The sequence below is a fragment of the Ictalurus punctatus genome, chromosome 18 (genome assembly GCF_001660625.3).
Source record: "Ictalurus punctatus breed USDA103 chromosome 18, Coco_2.0, whole genome shotgun sequence".
Taxonomy (NCBI): domain Eukaryota; kingdom Metazoa; phylum Chordata; class Actinopteri; order Siluriformes; family Ictaluridae; genus Ictalurus; species Ictalurus punctatus.
In genome coordinates, this window is record NC_030433.2 from 1,866,623 (window position 1) to 1,894,300 (window position 27,678).

The following is a 27,678-nucleotide window of genomic DNA, read 5'->3' on the forward strand; positions in this document are numbered from 1 at the left end:
ATAATCTTTTTTTTTCTGTTAAATAGTAACAGGTTTTATCAAGTCCCTGTGAATGGTGGACGCAAAAGAGTTATTATAAATATGTGAGATAATAATAGCTGTCAAAGCTGTTGTTATAAAAATAAAGCAACATTTATATTTATATGTATTTATTTGTGTGTGTGGTTGTGTATTTATATATTAAAGAATTACAACAACATGACGATGATAAATATAAAAAATAAGCTAAAATTAAACTCCGGAAACGCTCGTTTCGCGTGTTTCCGAATCTTTGCTCTTTAAAGGAGTCAGCCAAAGGAATCGGTTCCAAATGTTTGCACTTTAAATGAGTCAGTCAAATGAGTCGGTTCCTTAGTGAATCGTTCATCACTAGCCTTGACGCGTATGTGTGTTGCACTGCACCGATAGAGAGAGAGTGTGTGTGGGATTGCGAGCAGCGTTTCGCTCGCCAGCATGCGACAGGCGGAGGATATATTCGCTTAAAGACGGAACAAAATCCAATTCAATCCAATTCGGTCAAATGGTGCGTTAACGAAGAGAAGCGTTATTTGTTTTTTTGTTGTTGTTTTTTTCTTCTTCCTCCGTTTTCTCTGTAAAGCCTCGAGCGCCGGGTGACCATGTCGGGGAAAATAGAGAGCAAACACGGTGAGTAAAGCCTAAAAACACACGAAACACACACACGCGCGCGAAAATACACACATTTTAGACCAAAAGAAGAGCTAAAATATATATCCATATATATGTATATATGAAGAAATTCGTAATAGACCTAACCGTTAGCCTGCGTTAGCGCCCGTTAGCTTTACAGCTAAAGCCCCGTTTTTTTTTATTGGACCCCCTTTTCACACGTTTAAACGGAGCTTTTTTTCCTGGAGAAACACGTCGGTAATAATATGTATAAATAGTTTTATTTGTTTTTGTCGTAATTCGTGTGAATTTTGTGGAGAAATGTGTGTGTAAATGGAGTGTTAGGAGCGATAACCGCAGTGACCGCTGCTGTTGTCAATCTCAGTCTAGACTGTTTAAAGCTTCAGCTCGAGACTCACGTGTAACGGTGTTCTGAGGTATTTATAGCAGTTTACTACAATAAGGTCATATTTAGAGTTTTTTTTTTTTTTTGGAAATATACATTTGATTTGAAATGTAAGGAAAAGTCTGTGTATGATTGCATATATGCAGCAGGGATTATGAGTGTGAATTCAGCACTGTTTACAGGTTATATGGTATATTATAGGTTTGGACAGGTCAGGAATATTAATCCCAGAGTATTGTGTAATAAATACTGGAATATTAATCCCAGTTCATGTGTAATAAATACTGGAATATTAATCCCAGAGTATTGTGTAATAAATACTGGAATATTAATCCCAGAGTATTGTGTAATAAATACTGGAATATTAATCCCAGTTCATGTGTAATAAATACTGGAATATTAATCCCAGTTCATGTGTAATAAATACTGGAATATTAATCCCAGTTCATGTGTAATAAATACTGGAATATTAATCCCAGAGTATTGTGTAATAAATACTGGAATATTAATCCCAGAGTATTGTGTAATAAATACTGGAATATTAATCCCAGTTCATGTGTAATAAATACTGGAATATTAATCCCAGTTCATGTGTAATAAATACTGGAATATTAATCCCAGTTCATGTGTAATAAATACTGGAATATTAATCCCAGAGTATTGTGTAATAAATACTGGAATATTAATCCCAGAGTATTGTGTAATAAATACTGGAATATTAATCCCAGTTCATGTGTAATAAATACTGGAATATTAATCCCAGTTCATGTGTAATAAATACTGGAATATTAATCCCAGTTCATGTGTAATAAATACTGGAATATTAATCCCAGTTCATGTGTAATAAATACTGGAATATTAATCCCAGAGTATTGTGTAATAAATACTGTTATATTTCTATTGAGAAGGAATTTAATGCATAGCTTAATTGCATATTGTTTTTGTTTGTTTTTTTTTCTATATGAAATTGTTGTGTTTACATTTTGTGCAGATTTCAGAACATGCATGGCTTCATGACACATTAATGAACATTATTATTATTATTATTATTATTATTACTAATGCCTGCGTGCTATTTTTGCCTAATGCACTCAGATTATTATTATTATTATTATTATTATTATTATTATTATTATTACTAATGCCTGCATGCTTTATTTTTTGCCTAATGCACTCAGATTATTATTATTACTATTATTATTATTATTATTATTATTATTATTTGTAATGCCTGCGTGCTATTTTTTGCCTAATGCACTCAGATGATGATGATGATGATGATTATTAATAGTAGTAGTAGTTTTAATTTGTTATTTGTATTTATACTCCTGAATGTTCTGTAGTGATGTGTACAAAGATTTTGGTGTCTAAAATGACTATTATTAATTATTATTATTATTATTCTTTTTTTTTCTTTTTCTTCTGCGTTTGGTCTGACCAGCCTTTCAAATACGTCAACCGAGCGCACAGACATTGTGCAAGGCATCGCTTCCTGTCTGTCTTCAGAAATGTTTATTCTTGGCTGTGGCGAGAAAGCCGGCATACGGATAAGCCGACGTGAAAAAGGGGCGACCTGCAGATTCATTTAATTACGCCACGGCGCCGTCGAATAATTGATCCCAAGCAGGACTGGGCGAGATGAGAAAAATATCATGTCGGGATACTTTATTGTACGTAAAAACCTGTTAAATCGAGTCTGGCAATGCTTTTCTTTAACGCCTAGAAAGACGGCAAATCGGCGGCGTCGGTTCGGTATCATTTCATTTGTAATTATTATTCAAAAACATTCATCACCAGACCAGCGATATCCCAGAAAAGTGTTTTGCGTAGATATTTATCGCGATAGCGTTATTACATCGATATATCGCCCAGCCCTGTAGGTGACGAGCAGATTTATTTATTTACGCCACATGAATTCTCGGTCCTAAGTCGTCAGAAGACGGCGATGAATTTTCTAGAACGGCAACAGTAAGGCGTGTGTCAATTTAACGTGTTCTCATTTCTCTCGCACCGAAGATGGCGTATGGCAGAAGCGCCACACAAACCGGTTCAGTACGGTGCGATGGTTGATATGGTGATGCTGATGGAGGGCTTTGCGGTTTTTGCGTCTTGCGGGTAAAAAAAGAGAGGAAAGAAAGGCAGGCTGGTGTTTGTAGCTGTTTATATTCAACGCAACTATAAATGAATAAAAGGTACATCATGTCGTGTGCGCACACACACACACACGCACGCACACTGAATATAGTGCATTGTGTACTTTTAAACGCAGAGTCTGCGGCAGCGCATAACATGTGTTTATGCTTGCACAGGTGGTGATGGTGTTATTTTGTGTGTGTACTTGTGCGTTTCCTGTGTGCGTGCGTGCGTGGTGCGAGTTTGAGTGTGTGATTAGGAAGCACTGATTGGGTTCTTTCGCTCCAGGAGTGGGCTGCAGTCGGAAAGAGTGTGTGTGTATGTGTCAGGGGTGCGGGTAGTGTGTGTCAATGCTGGTGGTTGCACTGTCATCATTGATGACCCAATGGGCTTTGTTGTTGCCATGGATACCATGTTGCTACATAATCATGGAGCTGTCATTCAGAAAAAAAAAAAACAATGAAACATGTCGCCTGTCATTTCTCTCTCTCTTTCATTTCTTTCTCTTTCTCTCTCTCTCTCTCTCTTTCTTCTCTTTCTTCTCTCTCTTTTTCTTTCTTCTCTCTCTTTCTCTCTCTCTCTCTTTCTTCTTTCTTCTCTCTCTTTTTCTTTCTTCTCTCTCTTTCTCTCTCTCTCTCTCTTTCTTCTCTTTCTTCTCTCTCTTTTTCTTTCTTCTCTCTCTTTCTCTCTCTCTCTTCCTTCTCTCTCTCTTTCATTTCTTTCTTCTCTCTTTCACCTCGCTCTCTTTCATTTCATTCTCTCTCTCTTTCTTTCTTCTCTCTCTTTCATTTCTTTCTCTCTTCTCTCTCTTTCTTCCTTCTGTCTCTCATTCATTTCTTTCTTTCTCTCTCTCTCTCTCTCTCTCTCTCTCTCTCTCTCTCTCTCTCTGTCTCAAACAAAACCCGGAAGCTGATCTTGACCTCACTTGACTTCCCTAGCGTAGTGAGAAATGAACCGAGAGAGGAAAGTGTGTGTGTGTGTGTGTGTGTGTGTGTGTGTAAGTTCTTAAAGTGAAGATTTGACGTTTACAGCGTTTTATTTGTTAGAGAATGGCACATACATTGTATCCATTTATAGTTCCACATCCTTGTGTAAGTTGTTACTTTAGAAACGATAAGTTATTAGAATCTTGCAGTCAGTTGCAGAGCCGCTGTTACAGAACATTAACCAACACCTTCTGACCAATCAGAATCAAGCATTCGATAGGCCTCTGTAATGAATGCTCCTTTAAGTATGGAGAGCGTGAGCGTGCGTGTATGGGACCGTGTATGTGAGAAGATAATTGTGTAGCCGTGGAGGAGAGGTGCGTGTGTGTGTGTGTGTGTGTGTGTGTGTGTGTGTGTGTTAGACAAAGTACTGCTATTAGTTTGAGTGTGCTTGAGGTCTTGTGCTTCAGTGCTTTGGGGAAATGTTTGTGTTAGAAACTGGTCTGGGGGGTCTTTAGGAATGGTGTTAGTGTGTGTATTGGTGTGTGATTGTTTGATGTGTGTGTGTGTGTGTGTGTGTGTGTGTGTGTGTTTCATTGGATAAACAGTTGTCTAGTTGAGTTCACCATCAGTCTATCAGTCATGCCAACCATATCCATTTAACAAGAATTTTCTAATTCTTGAGAGTTTCTCATTTTTCTTCATATATGTATTAAGTGTTTATTTTATTGATTCTTGTTTTCTCTTTGTTCTTTAAAAAAAATGTAAATAAATTTCTAATAATTTCTTCATCTTTCTGCCACGGCTTTGCCCGCTAATTCATATTGTGATGTATGCAATGAGCGTTACTTTTTGAATAACATCAGGCTGAAGCGTGTGCACACATGCGCGCACACACACACACATACATACACACACACACACACCTGAAATAGTGATGCTCCAGGGTTCCTGTTCACATTTTTTCTTTTGGCGCATGCTGTGATTGGCAGGCACGGTGTTGTTAGAAGGTTCAAAATGAACCGTGTTGGCTTTTGCTCCAGTGCGATTGGCTGGAGGCATGGAGGCGTGCAAGCGTGGTGTCGGATTGGTCAGAGTTTAGCCGTGCGAGTCCCTTCCTTGGTAGCTCTGAGCGCCTAGTTTCTTTCTCAGGACTCCAGGATTAGATCTGTAAACTATAATTTGGAGCTTCAGAAACCAACACTGTACTTTTCCTCTCAGAATGAAAGGCATCTTCTTATTATACTGAGCTACAGTAATGAACTGTTTTGGGTGTGTGTGTGTGTGTGTGTGAGAGAGAGAGAGGAAGGAATGCGTGTTCACTTCGCCATGAGCATTCTGTAGGCCCGGTTTCCCATCCAGGAGAAGAAGGGAGGAGGAACAAACAATACAGTAGCAGCAGAAGTCACGAGCAGATGGAGGGAGGGATGGATGGATGGATGGACAAATGTCTAGCGGATTAAGGCATCAGAAGCAATAAGTATGTTTGTGTTTGATTAAGCCTGGTTTTTGCAACAGCATAAGCCGCGATGAGTGTGTAGGAAGGATGTGTTTTTGTAATCTGTTTCGGCCACGTTGTTGTTCTTGGAGTCACTGTGTTGCAAGGCCAATCAGACGCTCGGGACTCGGTGGATTCGGGACTGTCCTGATCTCCCGGGAAGTTCCGACTTCGTGGAAATCTGACGTAGGATTGACACTTGGGGAACTTTGTGACAGTTTGGTCCGCGGGGGCTATTTTTAGTATCCACCTCAGTTCGAGGCCTGAGTCACTTGAGGTCATGCGACTGATAGAGATGAGTAAGACCTCGCGCTATATGGAGACACGTTGCCGCTGCCGTTTCCTCATACTCAGTCATCTGGTCTGGGTTGCTTGGAACTGTTTCATGAAGCTTTTCAGAAAGATGTTACGTACTGTTGATTAGCACAGTTTTTTTTTTTATCATTAGGAACTTTAGGACAGTGGACTTTTTTTGTTTGTTTGTTTGTTTGTTTTACTCTGAACCAGTACATTTTCGGATATTCCCCATGGACTAGTGTTACATCTCTCTGTCCAACCTGCTGAACCCTGAAGTCAAGCTTTTCTGGATCGCTCCTGAACAGGTCAGAGCTTCCTTGAACTATAAACCTAAAGGCGTTTTTTTTTTAAATAATTTTTTTGGGGTCTCCATTTTTTCCCCTCAACGACACTGGAGCAGTTCTTATATATACGAGAGTGGTTGCCCTGATCGGAATAAGCTCACAGGAAAAGTGTCGTCGTCTTCTTCTCGGCAACGAAGTCAGCTGAAAACAAGACTAAAATGGGAAATGCAGGTGGGAGAAGCCAAACATCGTCGGCAGAGGCTGACCTGATTTGGTTAGCAAAGCAGGACAAGAATGCAGGTAAATCATGGCAACGTAGTGAGTAGCTGGATGAGAACTACGACTAATCAGTAGTGGATGATGATGATGATGATGATGATGATTCTTTGCTAACGAGTAGAAATGTTTATATATTAATGAATGACGCGTCATGCTTTTTAACCATTTATAGTTACGTTTCACGTTGCAGAATGTCCACGAAACAAGTAAGTTCCTGTTTAACAGTCGTTTCGTCACAAGCCTCGTTTTTTCTTTTTTTCCTCTTTCTGAAAGTTATTAAGACAAAAAAAAACAAAAACGCAGCTTGTCATGTTAGAGAGAAACCGGAAAGCACAACGCTATCAATCCCGAAGGCTTTCACACGGCAGAAAAGGTACTTACGTACAACTTTACCCCGACTGTTACAAATCTGACAGCGGAGCCTGCTTCCATAGATGAACACCTCCTTACATAAAGCGTCACCGTGTCAAAAACCATAACCAGACGCTTATCAAATTATGTTTGTTATTACAAGTCCTCGTGTATGTATGGTGCTACTATAGAAACTAGGGCTGGGGCGACGTGACGACAAATATCACGTCACTACTACGCACAACGCGTATCTCGAAATATAATCGAGTCGACAAACCGTCCGAGACGCTCGTGAAAAACGAACAAAAAAACGTTAAACCACAACCCCGATTCCGGAAAAGTTGGGACGCTGTGTAAAATGTAAATGAAAACAGAATGCAGTGATTTGCGAATCTCATAAATCCCGTAGGTTATCCACATTAGAACATAGAAAATATATTAAATGTTTAAACTGAGGAAACGTACCATTTTAGGACAGAAATAAGGTCATTTTTAATTTGATAACCGCGACACGTCTCAAAAAAGTCGGGACAGGGCAACAAAAGGCTGGAAAAGTTACTGAAAAGAAACAGCCGGAGGGGGATTGGGAACAGATCAGTAATATGATCGGGTATATAAAGAGTATCGTAGAGAGGCAGAGCCTCTTACAGTGTCCCGACTTTTTTGGAATCGGGGTTGTAACTTTGATGATACTTTTTAGTAAATGCCTAGAAAAGAAAGAGACAATTGAGGTGTTTTTTATTTAGGAAAACTGGACAGGATTGAAAGTCGGCACAATGTTAACGGGTTCATCTCCGTATCGGCCGTGCGTATTTTAAGCGCTGTGTAGGGCCAGTGCTAAATGCGGGCTATATTCCTAGCGTTTTTGAGACTGTGGCTTTACTCGAAGCGCTCGTTTAGCCCTGTCAAACCGAGGGCAGACAAACCACACCGAGAGACGCAGGAGCAGGGGATGTAAAGCAGCCACTCGACACAAACGCTGTAAACCACCAGAGGTTCATGGACTCGGAGTGCTCATAACGAGGAATTATTAACTTCTTGTGGCGTTCTCATGTTTCTTTCGTGCCGAGCGCGTCTATAATTTCGGCCCGGGGCTTCTCCGCGCGTCTGTAATTTTGCCGGTTTATGCCGTGCGTCTTTTTATTACTTCTTTACGTGTCTGAGTTGGATGCGTGTGAACGAGGGAAATAACCAGCGTTTCGAAACGGGCGACCTAATCCCACTCGATCCCTCTCGTCGTTTCATAACGGCGTGACTGTGTGTGGTGTAGTGTTTACAAAACACTCCCTCGCAAAGCCACGGCGTGTGTAGAAGCCTGCGTTTCCCACCGGCGGCGTGCATCTTAGACTTGTATATCGGGGAGAATAAAACGCACAGTGGTTGCGACACGGTCTGCGTATTAAGAGGAAGAACAGAAATGGAGAGAGAGAGAGAGAGAGAGAGAGAGAGAGAGAGAGTTTGTGTGTGTGCATGACGGAATGTGGAACACTACATGAGGACAGGAGGTCCACCCTGTTCAGACACGCCTGCGAGTGTGTTTGATCTGTGTGTGTGTGTGTGTGTGTGTTTGCATGGGCTTTCAGAGGGGGATGGGCTTACACAGGAGTACGTGCATGAGGGAGAGACAGATGCCTCATCTTCCTTTCTAGGTTGCGTCTTAAGGCCCTTGTGTCGAAGCATGCGTATGTTTTTGCGTTGCAATGCCGACACGATAGGGTCGTGTGTATCTGCGATGCCGGTCAATGCTGATTGGTTGAACAGGAACGTATCGCTCGAAGTCTGAACGCAAGTGAAGGCTCAAAATGCATTGGCGTCTGGGTTGCGTTTGAGGTCACGTCGCCTCACTCCCCGCCTGTCGGATTATTTTAATGAAACGAAAATTGTACCGATTTTCCTCCATAAAGTATTCAAAACCACATTGGCCTCCATCCCTCACGGTCCCACGTAGCAAAAAAACGCACCCGGACATTTTCTTCGGTCCAACGTATTCGCTTAATCCGCCTGCAACACTCTGGCGTGCACTGCTATGATGAGAACAAGAACATGAACGTACAAGCCAGGAAAGATGAGCTATCCGTGCCGTCTTCGACTCGGCTTGGAGAAAATCTGAAAAATCGACCTGTCCGGTCAACTTGAACACCTGATCAGCGATTTAGAACACGGAGGTAAAGGAAATCTTCACAGTACATCCTCACGCGTTCACAGACACGTGGACAAAGAAGTGTAAAGCCTATACGTCATCGCGTTCAAGTCGCGGGGTAAAGTCTCCCCTCGTGAGGAACAGCTCGTCATTTTTCCGATTTTATCCACCACGACGGACGAGTCGTACAACCTCAATTCGGGAAAGTCTGGAAAACCGCCGATGAAAACAATGAGGAATGATTTTGTAAATGTACTTTGAGTTGTATTTAAAAGAAAAACGTATAAAGATGAGGTTTTTGATGTTTCGTCTAATCAGCTATGCAGTTTTTTGAAGGTAAACGTTTATTTCGAAATTGATGCATGGAACATGTTCCATAAAAAGCTGGGACAGGGGCGGTTTAGGACTAATAGCGATGTGAGAAGTTGAAATAAGAAGGTGATGTGAAACAGGTGAGGCGATCGTCTAATCGTAGTATATAAGGAGCCTCTGAAAAAGGCATGGTCCATCAAGAGCGAGGACGGGTCGAGGCTCGCCGGTCTGCCAACAGATGCGTCGGAGAATAATCCAACACTTTGAGAGGCACATTCCCCAAAGACAAATCGGTAGGATTTTAGGAATTTCTCCAGTTCAACTTCTACAGCGCACATTATAATTAAAAGATTCAAGGAATCCGGTCAGATCTCGGCGCGTAAAGGGCGAGGCCGAAAACCACTTCTGAGCGCGCGTGATCCCCGATCCGTCAGACGTCACCGTCTTAAAAACCGTCACAAGTCTGTAACGGAGATCCTGACATGGGCTCGGGATTACTTTGGTAAAGCTGTGTGAGTCGACACCATTCGCCGCCGCATCCACATATGCAAGTCAAGGCTTTACTATGCAAAGCGGAAGCCGTACGTCAACACTGTCCAGAAGCTCCGCCTACTCCCGTGGGCCCGATCTCGGCTAAACTCGGCCAACCGGTGTCTTCGGCGCCCGAACGCTTAATAAATGTTATTAAAAGAAAAGCTGACGTCACACGGTGGAAAGCAGGCGACCGTCCCAACTCGTTTGGAGTGCGTCGCGGTCATTTCGCCGTGCTGCAGTCAATTCACAACGTTAAGCATGAAATAATGTGTTTTCAATATAGTACAGGGTGAACTGAATTTTCAAATGATTCTTTTTGCTCGTTTATTTCTGTTACCTTTTTGCACATTGTACGGAAAAGGCTCACCTAGTTTAAGTCTCACAATAAACAGATTTCTAGATAAATAAATAAATAAATCCTAATCATGCAGGTGAGTATCAAATAGATGGAGCCTACTGTGCCACACCCACTGCCTTTCTACAGCTGTGACTACACACGGTGTGTGTGTGTGTGTGTGTGTGTGTGTGTGTGTGTGTGTGTGTGTCTGTCTTCGAGTACGCTGGAATTAGTGTGTCGGTCAGCGGTTGTATGACTGAACAGGTCACAGGTTAGAATTCAGGATGGGAGGCACAGGAAATCAGGGCGGCAAAGGAAATTAAGGCGTACAATCCGGTCCAGACAGGAATTTAATGGGCGGAGCCGCTACCAAAGCAGGAAGTGGCCGATTAGTGGACGATAAGGATTCGGAGACAGGTGAACGACCGGCACGAAGGTAAAAGGGACGATCTAAATATGGAATATGTTTTTTTTTTTTTTTTTTTTTTTGGTTTTTTTTTTGCGAGTGTTTTGTCTCCGAGTTCAACATTAGCTGCATTATTAATGTTCAAAGCTCTTAGAGAGGAGGTTAGTTCACTGCAGTCTATTAAAGATTTATCTGTGTGGGAAGAGAGTCTCTCGGTTCGTTCTGTTCTGGTGCAGAGATGATCAGTGTTTTGCATTCTGAAGCGATCATGACCAGGCGCTACTATTCATACCGAGAGCTCCGAAGCATCCTTCTCCGAAGCATAACGACAAACACTTAGATAAACAAGAACGAGCATCACAATTAAGTCATGAACACGGCTAAAGTGTTTACCGTTTCCGACCCCTCGCCAAGGCAATACGGGAGACACCTGAAAAGTTCGCTTTTCTACATTTTCAGAGAAATCGGCAGACGGAGCGATTGAAATCCGCCCCACAGAACAGGCGCGGGAGAGGAAAAGAGGCAGGATGTGAGTGCTGTGCTGCTGACATTGTTGGTGCACTTTGTCCTGAGCTTCAGTCTTCAGTGAGCGAGAGTAGAGTCAAAGGTGGGACTGTGGTCTCTTTGGAAAGTAAAAGATTGAAGGAGCTGTGTATCATTAAGTAGACGTTCACACCAGATCTTTTCCTCGCTAGGCACAGTTGGGGGGGGGGGATTTCTTTTCTCTCTCTCTCTCTCTCTCTCTCTCTCTCTCTCTCTCTCTCTCTCTGTCTCTGCACACAAAGATTTTCTTTTTCATGTTCATGAAAAACCTGAATATGTTGCCACCGAATATATTTAGGCTCTGCTATTCACTGATTTTGATTGACACCAATCAGCCATAACATTAACACCACCTGCCTAATATCGTGTAGGTCCCCCTCGTGCCGGCCAAAACTGCTCTGACCCGTTGAGGCGTGGACTTCGCAAGACCTCTGAAGGTCTGCTGCGGTACGTGTCACCAAGGCGTCAGCAACAGAACCTTTTAAGTCCTGTACGTTGAGAGTCGGGGCCTCCGTGGATCGGACTCGTTTGTTCAGAACATCCCTGAAATCTGAAGAATTTGGTGGCCGGGTCAACACCTTGAACACTCTGTCATGTTCCTCAAACCATTCCTGGACCGGTTTTTGCAGTGTGGCAGGGCGCATCATCCTGCTGAAAGAGACAATTAGGGAATACCGTTGCCGTGTAGGGGTGTACTTTGTCTACAAGAGTGTTTACGTAACTGGTGTGTGTCAAAGTAACTTCCACATGAACGCCAGGACCTAGTGTTTTCCAGCAGAACGTTGCGCAGAACATCACACTGCCAGCGAAGGCTTGCTTTCTTCTCGTAGTGCATGTCTGGTTCCATCTTTTTCCCCAACGTGCATCAATGAACCTTGGCCATGAAGCTGTCGCCGGTTCACGGCTTGCCCTTCCTTGAACCACTTTTGCTAGGTAGTAACCACTGCATAATGGGAACACCCCACAAGACCTGGCATTCTGGAGATGCTCTGTCCCAGTCGTCTAGCCATCGTTGTAACGAGATAATCAGTGTTCTTCACTTCACCCGTCAGCGGTTTTAGCTGTTTAACTTATGTTCTAGCTGATCGGTGTTTATTCTCGTCTGTTGCCGCAGCGATTTTTTTTCTTTTTTCTTTCTCACTCTGCATAAAATCTGCTCATCGAATCTCCGGAGCAAAGCGTCCATCGGTTTTTCCATTTGAAAATGACCTTCCCTTCGATTAAACCACTTCAGATCGGAGCACTACAAATGGGCGCCATGGGCGAAGTGCCTCCTGTAAGGTTCATAGACCACAGCATCGAGTTTAGAAACGTTTGTGGGAAGTGCACTAGCCAGTGGGAAAAGGAAACAGGTGGACCATCTGACAACGTAAACGAAAAGTCTTTTCTAGTTAAGTTTTAAAAAATAAAAAAAAATTTGTTTTATAAAGAAATGTAAAGTACCGATTGCTTGTTTTCCGGTAATGAAATCCTGCTAGTTTCCTGACAGTACTGTCAATCGATTTCGGACTGTTTTGAAAAAGTGCTCTGACACAGATTGTCCGCGGGAGCCGGTCGGTAATGGGCTGGATCAGATCGATAGGAAAGAGCTCCCGTTTTGCTCCGTTTCGTTTTTTTTTTTTTTTTAAATGTGCTTCACATGAGCACGGTCTTTGCATTAGCCCTGCCCCTGCTCTTGGAAGATTACACACCCCAAAGCACCCTCTATAAAACATTCCCGATGCTGCCGGATGTCGGATATACCGGGATACTCGACGTGAGACTGATGGCCGTGTCTGTGGCTGCAGGTTGTTTTTCGATTTATGGACCGTAACGATCTTTATTTATTTATTTATTTATTTATTTCCAGCTTGCAGGTGTTCGAGGTTTGCACGCAACTTGAAGAGTCTCAAGCTGGCTGAATCAGGCAATCGCATATATAAGATAAGACAAGACAAGATGATACTTTATTAATCCCCGGACGGAAACATTTGGGCGTCACGGCAGCAGCAAGACAGGTGAAGGAAATAGAGCTAGTGAAGGAGGAAAAGACGGGGATATATGAAGAATACAGTAGGTGCGTGTATAAATATATATCAACATGAGAGCAAAGAGATTCAATTGACACATTAGATTTGCTATTTTTCTAGCGTAGTTTAGCAGCCGAACTCAAAAATAGTGCTTCCCGTTGTTCCAGGGCGTATTGAAAAGAAGGACGGGAATGATGTGATGAAATGTCACTCCACAGCGTGATAAAAACTCCACGATTACATCGTTATAATGCACAAGCCTATCGTGTAGCTGCATTTTATATGTGTATATATATGTATATATATATGTGTATATATATATATATATATATATATATATATATATATATATATATATATATATATAAGTGTGTGTGTGTGTGTGTGTGTAAGTGTGTGTGTGTTTTCTCTTATGTATAAGCATAGTTTCAACCTCATTTTAGTCACAATATGATTTCCGCCTTTACCCATAAGGCATTGTTCTGGGCACACTCGGGACGGAAGGGCAGAGCCCCTCAGGCTAACAATGGATTTCACACTAAAATGCACAAATGCGTCTGCGCACACACACACACACACACACGACATATGATAACACATAGATGCAGTTTCCTGCTAAGCCATTACACACCCCGGAATTTTTTTTTTCTGTAGGTCCAGATATACTTTTACAGGTTCACTCTCATCATACACACGTGCACACTGAGTCAGATCCCGTTTCTGGTCACTGGTGGCTTAACAGCTGCAACTGCCTGTAAATTCAGTATTGTTCAGTCCCTCTCCTAAACACACACACACACACGCAGGATAGTAAAACTGTAAGACAAACATTGTTTACTGTGTATTTTATGTAAACGGGCAGATAACACCCTGGTCACAAGGCTGATCTGTGTCAAGTCTTAGGTCATACGCTGTCAAGAGTCCAGTTGTAGAGCAGTATCATGTCACCCTTACTGTAAATATCGTCATCCTGGCTGTCAGGGTACCGTACGATACGACGGCTTATGTCACTTTATACTCGAGCGTTACCTCTTAATGAAATACTTCCACGCAGACCCCATAAGAAATATCCCTTAAACTACATCACATCGCATAAGAGGTCATGTTAAGGACGACAAAGTGTCAGACCTAACCCTTTACAAATAAAGTTAGTAGTGGTGATCCTTAGATAGTGATTAAATCCGCCGTTTTGTTTTTTTTGTTAGTTTTTTTTTTGTGTTTTACTTGCTCTGTAAACACGCCACTTTGAGATCAGACCGGTGAAAACGACAGCCGCGTAGAGGACGGATTTTGAACCGTTCTGACCTCATGAGAAAGATCTCTCGAGCTACATGGTCCGTCATGATGTCTGTTATACGGTATGACTAGAGCACCACTGGTGGTGATGATGCTTAACATGTGGTATGTGAGAGATCACGTCCAGTGAAGCGTCCCAAAAATAAAGGCGAGTAGACGGAGAGTGACGGATGACGCGGAGACCGAGACGTGCCACGTTATTTTCTGATCTCGCGAGGCATCAGTGAGAGTTCGTGACGCGTCTGGCTTTCGAGTCTGCGTCTAGGAGCCGCAGAAGTCCGGTTATGTCTCGGAGAGTATCGCACGCGGTTCTTGCCGCTTTTTGTGACACCATAATGTGTCACACACACACACACACACACACACACACACTCGCTCAAGATTGCTCCATGAAATCACAATTATGATAAAAGTCTTGCAGCCGAGTTTGTTTGTGTTTGTCTTATGGGAGCGTCCTTGTCTATGTAGTGATGCTTATCATTGCTGTGTGTGTGTGTGTGTGTGTGTGTGTGTGTGTGTGTGTGAGTTTCCCTTTAATTCACAGAAGGAAGTGGTACCCATTTCTCTGTGGTGGTGTGACCTCTCTCTCTCTCGCTCTGTGTGTGTGTGTGTGTGTGAGAGTGAGAAAAGGAGGGGGGCGGGGCGTCTGAGTGATTACCACATTTCCTTTTCATGAATGGTGGTCTAATTCAGCATAGCGTGAACTTCCTGTCAGAGATGCACTTTTGTCTCGGGTTTTCAGCGAACGTCTGAAAAGCGGTCAAAATATAATAAGTGGTTGTGTGTTATGACTACACAAAGACCGTAAAAAAAAAGAGAGAGAATTTTTTGCTTAGTATTGAAATGAGAATGATTAGATGATTTGAAATGAGTTTGAAACCCCACAGTCATTTTAGTTGGATATTTCATTCACATGTACGTTTATATGCTACATCAAAGTACGATAAGGGTCTAAAAGGAAGTGAGCCGCTCCATTACGAGGGAAATATTTAAAACGTGCTAAATCCTACAAACCTGTCATTAAACACCATCGGGAACCGACCGGCAAACTTTATTTTACCGATGCTCACTGGCGCGGGACGTCATATGTAATTGAAGATTAATTAAAGCCTTGTACAGTGTCATCGCCTGCAGTACGTCTGTTTCAGCCGTTCTCACGTTCTCTCTTTATCTGCAGCCCTTCTTTTCCCCAGACCTTTCCAGGTGTTGCAGGAGAGATTTTCATTCACACACACACACACACACACACACACTGTTGTCTTCACATCATTCCGTTCTTCAGCTTTTTCTTTGTCCGTCGCTCCTCTCATTCCTCTCTCTGCTGTTTTTTTTCGTGTTTTCAGACTCTCAGAGGTCTCATATCTCGACGTTCACCATGAAGCTGATGGATAAGTTCCACTCGCCCAAGATCAAGCGCACTCCGTCCAAGAAGGGCAAACAGAGCGCTCCCGAGCCGTCCGTCAAGAGCACAGAGAAGCCTGTTAACAAGGTCATAAACGCTACACAATCTCTGCGCAAACTGCGCACGCCTAACACAAATTCCACACAGTCTCTGCGAACTCTACACAACCTGTACAAGTCTGTACAAATTCTTACACAAACTCTACACAACCTATACAAGTCTGTACAAATTCTTACACAAACTCTACACAACCTATTCACAAGTCTGTACAAATTCTTCCACAAACTCTACACAACCTATACAAGTCTGTACAAATTCTACACAACCTATACACAAGTCTGTACAAATACTTACACAAACTCTACACAACCTATACACAAGTCTGTACAAATTCTTACACAAGCTCTACACAACCTATACAAGTCTGTACAAATTCTACACAAACTCTACACAACCTATACACAAGTCTGTACAAATTCTACACAAACTCTACACAACCTATACACAAATCTGTACAAATTCTTACACAAACTCTACACAAGCTGTACACACGTCTGTACAAATTCTACACAAACTCTACACAACCTATACAAGTCTGTACAAATTCTACACAAGCTCTACACAACCTATACACAAATCTGTACAAATTCTACACAAACTCTACACAACCTATACACAAATCTGTACAAATTCTACACAAACTCACCTCCGCTTATAGCAGCTCTCTCACAATAACAGCAGTCCGTCAGGTCGACTCCCCGGGGACAGATAAGGGGGAAACATTTGGAGCCGCAGGCTGTCCGTGACGATAAAATGAAGAAATCAATAATAGACTAAATGATGTTCTGTATGGATCCGAGCCCCATAACCGTGTCCGTGTCTCCATGCGTCTTTCAAAACGAAAACGTCTATCCTAAATACTGTATAACCCTTGGCGCTGTATGCTTCGACATGCCGTAGCGTGAATCACATACGCGGCTCTCGGAACCCGGTCCGGATATCCGTTTGACGGCAAGTGAAGACGAGTGACTAGAGGAAATGTTTATCTAATATTTCGCACGATGAGATTATTATGTATAGAATGAAAGACCACTAGATGTATTTATCTAGAAACATTTATTAATTTACAGCTTTGTGTCTTATTCTATTGGCAAATTATTTGTCTTCTTTCTAGAAATAAATGTTTGACATAAGCAAAATTATCTGCCAATACAGGAAGAGAATTTCAAGCTTGAAATTATATATATATATATATATATATATATATATATATATATATATATATATATATATATATATATAATGAGAGAGAGAGAGAAATAGGTTTAATAGTCATATTTGTTTCAAACAAAAATGAAATGGTGAATATTGCCTATATTGATGATATTTTTACTTGCTAAGCTCTGGCTTTTTGCAGTTCCGTTGTTTCTATGGCATGTCTACCCTTAAGCTAAGTAACATTAATGTAGGCCTCAGGGAAAAGATCTGGAGCTGATCTGGTTTTCAATTAGGTTCTGTATCATAACGACACCCAGTGTTCACTCCAGGAACTACATCTATTTATTTATTTATTTATTTTTGGATGCAGTTGTGCTTGAAAAACCAGTCAGGGTTTTGTCGTAATATATGGACTTGTTTTAATTCAATTATCTTTGATTTTTAAATGATTTTAAAGCGGTTGTTCGTTTGTGCAGAAGGTGAGCCGACTGGAGGAGCAGGAGAAGGAGGTGGTGAGTGCGCTGAGATACTTTAAGACCATCGTGGACAAGATGTCGGTGGACACCAAAGTGCTCCAGATGCTGCCTGGCTCTGCTAGCAAAGTCCTAGAGGCCATTCTGCCCCTCATGCAAGTGGAGGCAAGGATCCAGCACAGGTGTGTGTGTGTGTGTGTGTGTGTGTGAATGGGGGTTGTGCGTGTAATTTTAGGCATGCATTGCTGTTTCCATGAATGATGCACTGTTGTACTTGAATCTGGAGTCTGAAGGAATTAGAGAACGGGTAAAACACACACACAAACCTCTTTTGTAAGGTATTTCCATTCACGTGTATATCGTAGACTTCGCGTCAGGTCGAACCAGTGAGGTCATTCTCCTTTTACCTCTCTCAACAGCAAGGTGTTTCTACCCACAGAACTGTCGCTCGCTGGATGTTTTTTGTTTTTCACATCCCTCTGTGTAAACTCTATAGACTGTTACGTGTGAGATCAACAGTTTCTACCACCGAGATCACCTTTTCCCCCCGTCGTATTGTTTGATGTGAACTTGAACTGAAGCGCTTAACCTGTGTCTGCATGATTTCGTTCTCTGAGCTGCTGCCACATGATTGGCTGGTTGGATAATTGCATGAATGATCAGGTGTTCCTAATAAAGTGGTCGGTCAGAGTATAGCGAGGTAATGCCAATGTCTTATTGTTTATTACGGTGCATGGGTGGTGATGTCTCAACGTTTATCTCATTCCCCCAGCTCTGCCGTGTCATCCTGTCATAATCGTGTTTATCAGAGTCTGGCGAATCTCATTCGCTGGGCCGACCAAGTGATGCTGGAGGGCATCGACCTAGATGACAAAGAAACGGTGGCGACCGTTACTGCGGTGATAAAGGCCGTGCTGGATGGGGTAAAGGTATGGGCTTTCGTTTCTGTCTGTTTTAACCGTTTCTGGTTACATATGGGAAGGACTTGTGTCATAGGGTAACACCAAGCAAAATATAAACCTGTGTGGGTGTTTTACAGGAGTTGGTAAAACTCACCATAGAAAAACACGAGCAGCCATCCCCGACGTCGCCTAGCAAGCCAGCGCTCCCTGTGGCCAAAGCAGAGAGGTAAGGCTCGGAGTTGTTTATCTCCATGTTTGTGAACCAGACGTTAATCACAACAACTCCGTAACTTTCCGGGAGTTGAAATCCTTATAGATAGAGCTTCTTCACCTGTCTTTCTCTGCATTGCTTCTGCATGTCTGCCTCTCACTCGTACAGCATGTGTGAACTGCCCCTGACTGAGCGGGAAAAGGAGATCCTCAGCAAGACCACGCCCACGGATAGCTTGAGGAACATCTCAGAAGAGGAAGTAGCGCCGCCCAAACCTCCTCTACCAGGGTTGAATTTAGCAGAGCACAGGTGAGAGAGAGTGTGTGCGTGTTAGTGTGTATGTGTGCGTGTGTGTTAGCTATTCTAACAATAAAGCGTAATAAAGTTGAAACAATGTTAAAGGTTTCTACATTAAAAAAAACCAAAACAAAACGAAAAAACCCATCTTATTTCTCTCTATTTCCTGTGCAGCTTCCAGAATGAGGTAATGGTATTAGTATGTGATGTCTAGGATAGAAGTCTAGGATAGGACCCTCCGAATAAAGTGCTGTAGTGTGTTCCAAGGAGTGAGTCACATAATGTCCATAAGACTCCTCTGTGGCACATGTGGAAAATAAATCTTGTGGGGTTTTTTTTTTTTTTTTTTGTTACATATTGCTGTGACTACAAAATGGTCTCTATAGTAAGGTCATATATCTTATTATAAAGCGTAGTATTGCATGTTGTTTTTTTTTTTTAATATAACAATTAATATGAACACTCTTTTAGTATCACCGAGTCATTTTTTCATCACATCGATGCTCTATAGACTATGCAAAGCTGCTGTTTGCAGTCTAATAAAAACAACAGACCGGATACAACAACAACAACAAAAAAAAAACCACATTCTCGCCCGGAATAATTACTCGTTTGTTTATTATTAAAGCCCAACCTTTTATAATACCCACCAAGCCTGAAAATGAACTGCTTACATGGCCCCTGAACTTGGCAGTTCACATGCGCACGTAAACATGTAATCCAAACCAAATGTACACGCAAACAAGGAGCGCCGTTTAGTGTCTGCGTCACCATAACAACAAAGACCCCACGAGTCCTGAGAGCGTCAGAGTGTAACGGCGTTAGTTCAGCGTGTTAGCGGAGCGTTCGATCGCCCGACTCGTTTCGACAAGTCGTAAATTGTCATTCCCAGTAAAGCTTACTCCAGATCTCCTTATTAAAGATAAAGTCAGGTGACCGTATTTGTCTGCGTCATCGTGCTTCAGGATATGATTCTTGCAATTTAAAGTATTCTCCACCTTTTTTTTTTGTTTTGATTGGATAGGATATGAATTAGATTTGGCACAGGTTGGTATATTGTTTTATTTGAGTTGTTGGGATACTTCTGCAAGGCACTGTAGATGCTATCATTTGACTTGTCACTTATTCATCTGTATCGTGGTGTTAAAAGTTTAAGATTGCAAGAAAGCCTCTGTAAGTGAGAGGGACGTCTGTAATGAGCAGACAGCTGCATATGACTTGAGTTTGTCCAGTTTAATGGTGTGTGTGTGTGTGCGTATGTTTAGCTCAGTGTATGTGATGATTTGTGCATATGTCCCTCTTTCTCGCCGTCTTCCCTAATCCGTCTTGTCATCGTGTATTATCTTTTATTGTCTTTCTGTCCTCTGCCTACAACCCTTTTTCTTTCCCTATGTGCTATGGACTCCTTTCTTCGCCCTGCTCATCTCTCTGCGTCCCTCCGTCATCGTCCCACTGCATCGCCAGGAGCAGGATGCACTCGTGCTTCAGTCCTGTGGTGACGGAAATGTATGTCAGCCAGTAGTGTGCTCGGGGTGCATTATGAGATCACACGGCCTTGGCCTCCTGACTGGACGGAAGCCGTAATGTGCATGTGATTACATGGCAGTGTGGCAAATTGTACATTGGACCACCTAGAAAAAGCTTGTTTGTCGTGGATTTGCATGATCAACCCTTCTTGTGCCTTCTTGACGGTCTGTGTTCAGCTCCCTTGTGTCCCTGGTTATCTGGCTGAGCCACTAAGGCATGTTAGATTGTCAAAGAAGTATTTGGGGAAACCGCCTTACTAATTGAACATCGGTCCTTGCTAACTTTTGCTTGTGTGCTTGATGGTCAAGTCATTTGACTTTATTACATGGTCGAATTGCTAACACGCTCATGAATGTTTGTTTCTCAGCCCACCTGCTCTGCCTCCAAAGAAGCGCCAGTCCGCCTCCTCGCCCACCCGCATAGCCGTGGTAGCGCCCATGAGTAGAACGAACTGTGGCCTCAACCTGCAGCATGGAGCTCTCAAACAGGTACGAACTCCTTTACGTTTACCTCGACCTTTCAATTTCGACCTCTCAACCGCTTAACTTGTTGCCTTGTGGCGTGACCTTTACTGTCCCCCTAACCCCCTCCCCCTCCAGCAGAAAGTTTGACCATTCCTGCCCGCTCCAGCAGAAAGTTTGACTAATCCCACCCACTCCAGCAGAAAGTTTGACTAATCCCACCCACTCCAGCAGAAAGTTTGACTAATCCCACCCACTCCAGCAGAAAGTTTGTCTACTCAGTCTGTCACTTGGTATTTTTAAAGAAGTATGCACCAAATTGTGACCGTTTGACTTTCAAAACAATATGCCTTCTTAACCTTGCCTTGATCTGTTTGAGTCCTGTCCTTGACTTCTTGTTTATGCATTTCACTCAGCTCCTGTCGGCTAGTACTCTATTTGTCCCTGGCCTAAATAGTGGATTGTTGTTGTTGTTGTTGTTGTTGTTGTTGTTTGTCATTGCCATGGTAGCAGCAGCAGGAGTACGAGGTAGAACTACTACAGAGGCGCTTCTCCGGCGGCAGCCAATCGTACGGCGGGGATTCACCTCGCCTCTCGCCCTGCAGCATTATGGGGAAACTGAGCAAATCAGACGAGCAGCTTTCCTCACTGGAGAGGGACAGCGGCCAATGCTCACGCAACACTAGCTGTGAGACACTCGGTACATGCACACACACAAGCATACACACTCGCTAGTTTATTGTTGACTCCGGTGTTTAATTAAAAAAAAAAAAATTAATAATTTGAAGGACCTGGCAACTGTTAACTCTTCCTCCATCTCTCTCTCTCTCCCTCTCTCTCTCTCTCTCTCTCTCTCTCTCTCTCTCTCTCTCTCCCCCTCCCTCTCCCCTTCTCTCTTTCCCTCTGCTTGTCTCTTTTTAGATAACACAGACGGATACGACCCTGACTACGACTTCCTCCATCAGGACCTCTCGGTGTCCGAGCCGTTGCCATTTCCCACGGTTCCCAGCAGCTCTCTGAGCCCGCTCCCAGAATGCCTCAGTGAGACCCCCGTGACTTCTCCTGGCCCAGCACAACCCCGCTTCAGTGCCCCTGTAGCCCCACTCAATGCCGTGGGAGCATCCAACGGAGAACGACCCCCTGCACTTCCACAGAAAAAGAGGCGCTCCGCTCCCATCCTGTCAACCTGCCAGCTCTACGAATTCCGTCCCTCTGATGAAGACACGCCCACTTCGTTGGTCACACCCACTATGACCAACGGCACTGAACTGTCATCCCCGAGCGACAGCCCTCCACCTCTGCCGGAAAAGAAGAGCAGAACGAGTAAGAGCTAGTGCCTTCTAAAGTGTGCGTGCGTGCGTGTGTGCTTAGTAAAAAGCAACAACCCTGCTCCACATGTGAGTTGTGAAATGTGTGTGGTCCTGATTTAATGTGTATTTTCTGACGTATGTGTGTGTAGTCCTCCAGTATATGCAGTTTGTGGAGGATTACTCAGAACCACAGCCATCCGTCTTCTATCAGACTCCTCAGAGCGAGAGAATCTACGAACAACGCAGAAACAAACGGTTCCAAGAAGTTTATGGGTCCAATGACAGCTATGAGACTCCGCCCCCTCCGGCCTTGCCACCCAAACAGCGGCAGCTGGTATGTGTATACACAATCTCGTGCACACACACGCACACACTCGGACATAAGAACGACGAGTCCAATTTTAGGATAGGACTAGCATATATCTACAGTTGTACAAGGTTTATTATTATGTGCAGTATAATATGGACGTGGACCAGATTATGAATCCATTTCTGCAGCTTGCAGTTGCATATCTTTTCAACCACTAAACGTTTTAACATTTATGCTATTAGCACGGAGCCGTCTCGTCCACCAACGTGCGCTCAGGTTTTTGTGGTAAGATAGTTTTCTCTCCGCCTGCAATGCACCTCTGAATGCAGTTCTCTGTCCGGTTTGGTTGCTCATTCCTTTAAACCGCTAAATCCATCGGGTACCGTACCCGGAAGCCGATCTCCCAGACCAGGTCGAATGCCGTAGGTCATTCAGAGGTCACTGAGTAATGTTTAAAGAAGGGCAGAGCATATCGTCTTGGGATGATTTTGAAAGTGGGCCGAATGTTTTCAGGCTGTTTGAGGGAAAGCAGATTTGTCTAGGCTTTAAGTAAAAGAGTCGATTTGAAGGAAGGGATTATCGTGTAATCAGGTTTTGTGAGTTTCTAATGCAAAAGAAGTGATTGGGTGTAGCATCAAGTGCACCGCCGTGTGAAATCGTCACCTTATGTATTTTACACCGGTGGAGTTGGATAAAGGCAGCTTTACTTTGCTAGGCCGCTCTCTCACGACCAGTTAACACATGCCGCTCCACGCGACGCTCTCTCGCACACCGTTCACTCGTCATCACTTATTAACTCTGGGTTCTTCCTTCCTGCTTTCTTTCTGGATCTCTGTCTCTACCTTTCTTTGCTCTTTTTGTTCCATTTATGTCTGTTCTTTTAACCGGCTCTCTTCTCTCTTGTTTAGTGGCGATAGCTTGTTTACTTCTCTTATCCCTTCTTTCTTTTCTTCCCCTCCGTCTCGGTTTCTCTTTTGTCTAGGCATCTCACTCTTCCTCTCCCTCCTCCTCTTCCTCCTCCTCTCTTTCGCTCCTCCCTCCCTCCACTGGTGTTCCAGAGGAGACGGAGTCTTCTATTGGCCTCAGCCTGTCTGTGTCTAACTCCTTCCTTAGTGGCCACGCCTCTTTAACCACACCCACGGTGAGTGACGACCAGGGCCGTTTATCTGTAACGCACAGCATCAAAAAAAATAATTTTGTTTTGTTTTTTCTGCAGTGTGTGGATGTATTGTGCGATATTATTATTATTATTATTATTATTATATTTTGTTGAACATTGTCGCTCTGGCCGTGTACGGGTTTCTTTTTGTTTCTTGAAACTCGTATTCTTGGTCACGTCTCACTTCAGCGGCTCCTTTTCTCCCTTTCAAAAAGTTTCGGTTCTGCACAGGAATTCTATTCTATTTATTTTCAAATGCATTGATTTTTTGTCATCTCGTCTTTGCCTGTTAATAATGTGAATTAATTTGTCTTTGTCTACATCTATGGTTTGGAGGTGAATCTGTTTTAGCCAGACTAAGCCCTGCTTTCAGATGTCTAGATGACTGGTTCAGTCTCGGAGTACACACGGGGAGTGTTAATGGGTTGCGGGGCAGAAATGTCTGAAACAGCTGCCCACATCAGTGATTTGGCCAGGAACAACACAATAGGGAATTGTATTCGTTTAACTTCATCTCCAATTGCAATGTGGGAGCAGCTTTGCTTTTTAAATCGAGTAGACTGTAAAGAGTTTTATCGAGCGGGTAGACGGAGATTAATGTCATCTTTGTTTCGTCGTATTACGGTAGTGTGCACCGAGATAACTGTCTAAAAAACGGTCTAGACATGAAAACATGGTGCTTTGGCTAGCATTTGGGGATTTATTATTACTTATGATCGCTATTGATGCCACAACTACTAGAGCAGCATGCCTATTTTAAAAAGTACACACACATTACATCATCATTTTTGGGTGGGGGGCTTAATTTCAGCAAGCTTAGAAATTGGAGAGGTTCAGATCATGCGGAGCATGCACCAGCATCAGAACAAAGAGATATACTGCTGAAATTACACACCCAGTGACGAGCTTTTAGTGAGCCTTTTTTTTCTCTCTCTCTCTGTGAGACTGTGTGCGATGTGAGGTTATTTAAAGCGGCATTATTTAACGAGAAAGTTGACTGTAATGATGAGGAAGTGTGTTGGGGGTGGGGGTGGGGTGGGGGGCTAGAGAAGGACAGAACTAGGCAATGAGAACTAGCGTACTCAAGCACTAGACCATATGTTGTGTGTTTGTGCACATGTGAAGGAAGATCACAGTTCGGGTCAGAGATTGACCTGTGTGTGCGTGTGTGAGAAACATAACCCCCTGTCTCCGCTCACTCTCGCCCCCCCACCAATTCAATCCCCCCCGGGAGAGTGTGTGTGGAATGCGGAATTCCTCTGACTGAATAAAACAGGGGGATGCTTGGTTCCTGCTCTCCAAGGGAAACATGTTGAGCCGTGTGTGTGAAAGCAGGCATAGTAGGAATGTTCTTCCTGGCGTTTTCGACGAGTTACTGCAGGTTGCTTCTGTCCCTATCCACTGACCGTAATCTCTCTAATCCAGCACGCACACATCCATACAAAGGAGCCGATTTGTCCTTTAACAGGAGCTGGGTTTCAAATTCCTCTTGGTTTCAGTGCTGTCTGTGGCACTGGGTCCCTAAGATGCATTATTTTTCATCGGTTTTCTGTCGACTCTTTCGCTTGGTGCTTTTCTCTTCGAGCAGGTTAAAATCTACACTAAAAACACACGGTTGTCATTGTGCACATGTGGAAATCTGTTTACTGGTGATGTGCAGGTAGAAAACAAGATTGTGGCGAGTGCAGCTTGATAAAACACATTTTAATGCACACACACACAGTAAAATTCATAAAATTGTCCTGTTTGCTCCACCTGCTGGTCAGTTGTGGTATTGATCATCTAAGTTTCATCACAGTTGCATTGTGCGTTCAGTGTGTGTCTAATGGTTTACCTTTTTTCCCCCCTTCCTAACAGAGTGAGAGTGCAAACGATGAAGGTGTAGAAGGAGAAGGAGAGTATGTGAACCTGTACTCTACCTCACAGGCTAATGGAGATGGCACACACCACTCGGTGAGTAATTGTGTTCGAGCGTGTGTGTGTGTGTGGGCTCCCAAGTGAGCAAAATAAGCCTGGGTGGGGGAGAGAGCATTACTGTCGTCCCCGTCGATCAGATTGACCTGCGAGCTTGTGTATGTATGGGCAGATATCGCTTTCCTGAGAGTGTGTTCAGTTGCCAGTTTTTTTTCCTTTTCTACAGGACCCACTCACACACTGTGATGTAATTCACGACTCCACTGCGCACATACCACTGCCACAGGAAGGAAGCAAGGAAGCGTTAGTCAAAGAGAGGTATGAGCCGCTACCGTTATCGCTCGTTATACGTTTTTGCAGTTATAGGTTGTTTTATTTTTTCCTACCATGGCTGTGCACCACACGAGTAAATGGGGAAATAACTACAGGCAGGAACTGATGTTGGGAGAGTAGAGGACTGGGGTAAAGTCAGACAGCCCACATCATAGAGCTGGTCTGAGAAGGTCGACCGATCGATCGGTTTTGCCGATTAATCCGCACCGATAATCGATTGCTCGAACTATCAATTATTGGTAAAAATCCACACCGATTAGTTTTTTCCCCCGCTTTCATTATACAGCACGAGAGCGACCTCTAGGGGCGAAATAAAAACCATCACTGACATTATTTGACGTGGGGTTTTTTAATATAAATTTTGGATGTCTCTATTTTTATTTGTTGTTTGGACTGTTACTTTTTTGGTACAGTTTGGATGTATATCTTTTATTTACTTTATTACTTATTAATAGTTAGTATATATTAAAACGTAGCCTATATCTATTTCATTTAGACAAGTACAGGACATTTTCATGGTACGGTCAGTACTGTTTATTTTTGTAATAATGTTCATCAGTATTTTACTTTGAGTGTCGTGTATAAATTTGAAACTCTACAGGTGATTTAATCGGTTATCGGCAGGTATAAAATGGAAAAGTGCTGCTTGTTTTTCTGCTCTTGTGTCAATTGCTACTGTTACCGGAATCACAGATCCAAAAACTTGCTCTGTTTGTGAAGCGTGTACATTTCATTCTACATATTAATTAATAATAGTAATTAATCATTCATAGTCCAGGCTGGAAAAAAAATATGTATTTAATAAATTGTAGGACCGTTTTTTTATTTATTTATTTATTTTTAGATTTTTCAATTGGCTTAAGGTCTGGACTGCATTCCAAAAGCATTCTGTCATTAATTTACTCATTTAATTTACTAACATACTTTTTTCTTGTGGCTGTAAATAGGAAACGAACGGCCGTCCGTCACGTCTCTTGCTAACGTAAAAGCGTTTACTGTTTCAGGTTGAAGTCGACAGACTCGAGTCACGTCAAAGAGGAGGTCGATGAGCTTTCTCTCGTCGATCACAAAGAGATCATGAGTCGCATCACTCGTAAAGCTGAGGTATAATATGCAGCAGTGCTTCACTGATTTTTTATTATTATTTTTTTCCCCTGATTATCCATTGACCTTTAACAATTAAGCGAGGTATTATTTCTTGTTTGTTTGTTTTTGTCGTCTGTGATTTGCCGTTTAAGTCTCCTAGTGCAGTGTTTGCTGCCCTCTAGTGGTCACTGCACTTCACCAGCAACTCATCAGTGTAACCGTTAATTACAGTAATTTAGAGGATAAAATATGCACTTTGCTTGTATTTAATGTTGCAGAGCTGTAGTGTGTGAAAGCATGGGTCTTTTGAAATAATCTCAATATCTGCAGAAGTCAGTGCAGTGTATATACACACACACACACACTCTTACTGGTCTGCAATAATCTCTCACTGTCAATTACAAGGGGGATGATGGCCCTGACGTCCGAGCAGGCTCAAGCGATATTCTCTTAGTTCATGCTACAGAGACCGATCGCAAAGGTAACCCCACACACACACACACACAAACACTAAATATTGTCTTCATTGTAATTCATTATTCTTTATATTAGGAGTGTATTATCTGCAAGGAGCTGCTGGCATAGCACAAAATTTGCCCGTTTTTAAATAAATAAAAGCATTTTGAGGCACTGTAGGCTTGTATTCTTTAGCCGTGCAGTGGGGGTGGAGGGGTTAGTGGTTTACCTCACACCTCCG

The 27,678-nt window shown here is 42.9% G+C and overlaps 1 protein-coding gene across 10 annotated transcripts in view; it reads left to right on the forward strand.

The window, feature by feature from the left end:
• Positions 1 to 369: 369 nt before the first annotated feature.
• Positions 370 to 27,678, forward strand: part of rapgef1b (Rap guanine nucleotide exchange factor (GEF) 1b) — a 33,059-nt gene continuing 5,750 nt past the window's right edge. The window contains exons 1-16 of one of the 10 annotated variants that reach the window (XM_053687767.1): positions 370 to 645; positions 15,722 to 15,867; positions 17,475 to 17,653; positions 18,244 to 18,400; positions 18,511 to 18,599; positions 18,753 to 18,893; positions 20,346 to 20,387; positions 20,776 to 20,896; positions 21,380 to 21,569; positions 21,791 to 22,192; positions 22,329 to 22,513; positions 23,472 to 23,630; positions 25,506 to 25,601; positions 25,789 to 25,880; positions 26,900 to 26,999; positions 27,387 to 27,462. In XM_053687767.1, the coding sequence (XP_053543742.1) occupies positions 618 to 645; positions 15,722 to 15,867; positions 17,475 to 17,653; positions 18,244 to 18,400; positions 18,511 to 18,599; positions 18,753 to 18,893; positions 20,346 to 20,387; positions 20,776 to 20,896; positions 21,380 to 21,569; positions 21,791 to 22,192; positions 22,329 to 22,513; positions 23,472 to 23,630; positions 25,506 to 25,601; positions 25,789 to 25,880; positions 26,900 to 26,999; positions 27,387 to 27,462 (2,203 nt within the window). In that variant the 5' untranslated portion in view covers positions 370 to 617. Of the gene's footprint in view, positions 646 to 5,391; positions 5,573 to 5,625; positions 6,472 to 12,976; positions 13,130 to 15,721; positions 15,868 to 17,474; positions 17,654 to 18,243; positions 18,401 to 18,510; positions 18,600 to 18,752; positions 18,894 to 20,345; positions 20,388 to 20,775; positions 20,897 to 21,379; positions 21,570 to 21,790; positions 22,193 to 22,328; positions 22,514 to 23,471; positions 23,631 to 25,505; positions 25,602 to 25,788; positions 25,881 to 26,899; positions 27,000 to 27,386; positions 27,463 to 27,678 lie in introns of those variants that run through there. The other 9 variants (XM_053687770.1, XM_053687764.1, XM_053687763.1 and 6 more) reach the window with 9 other exon arrangements.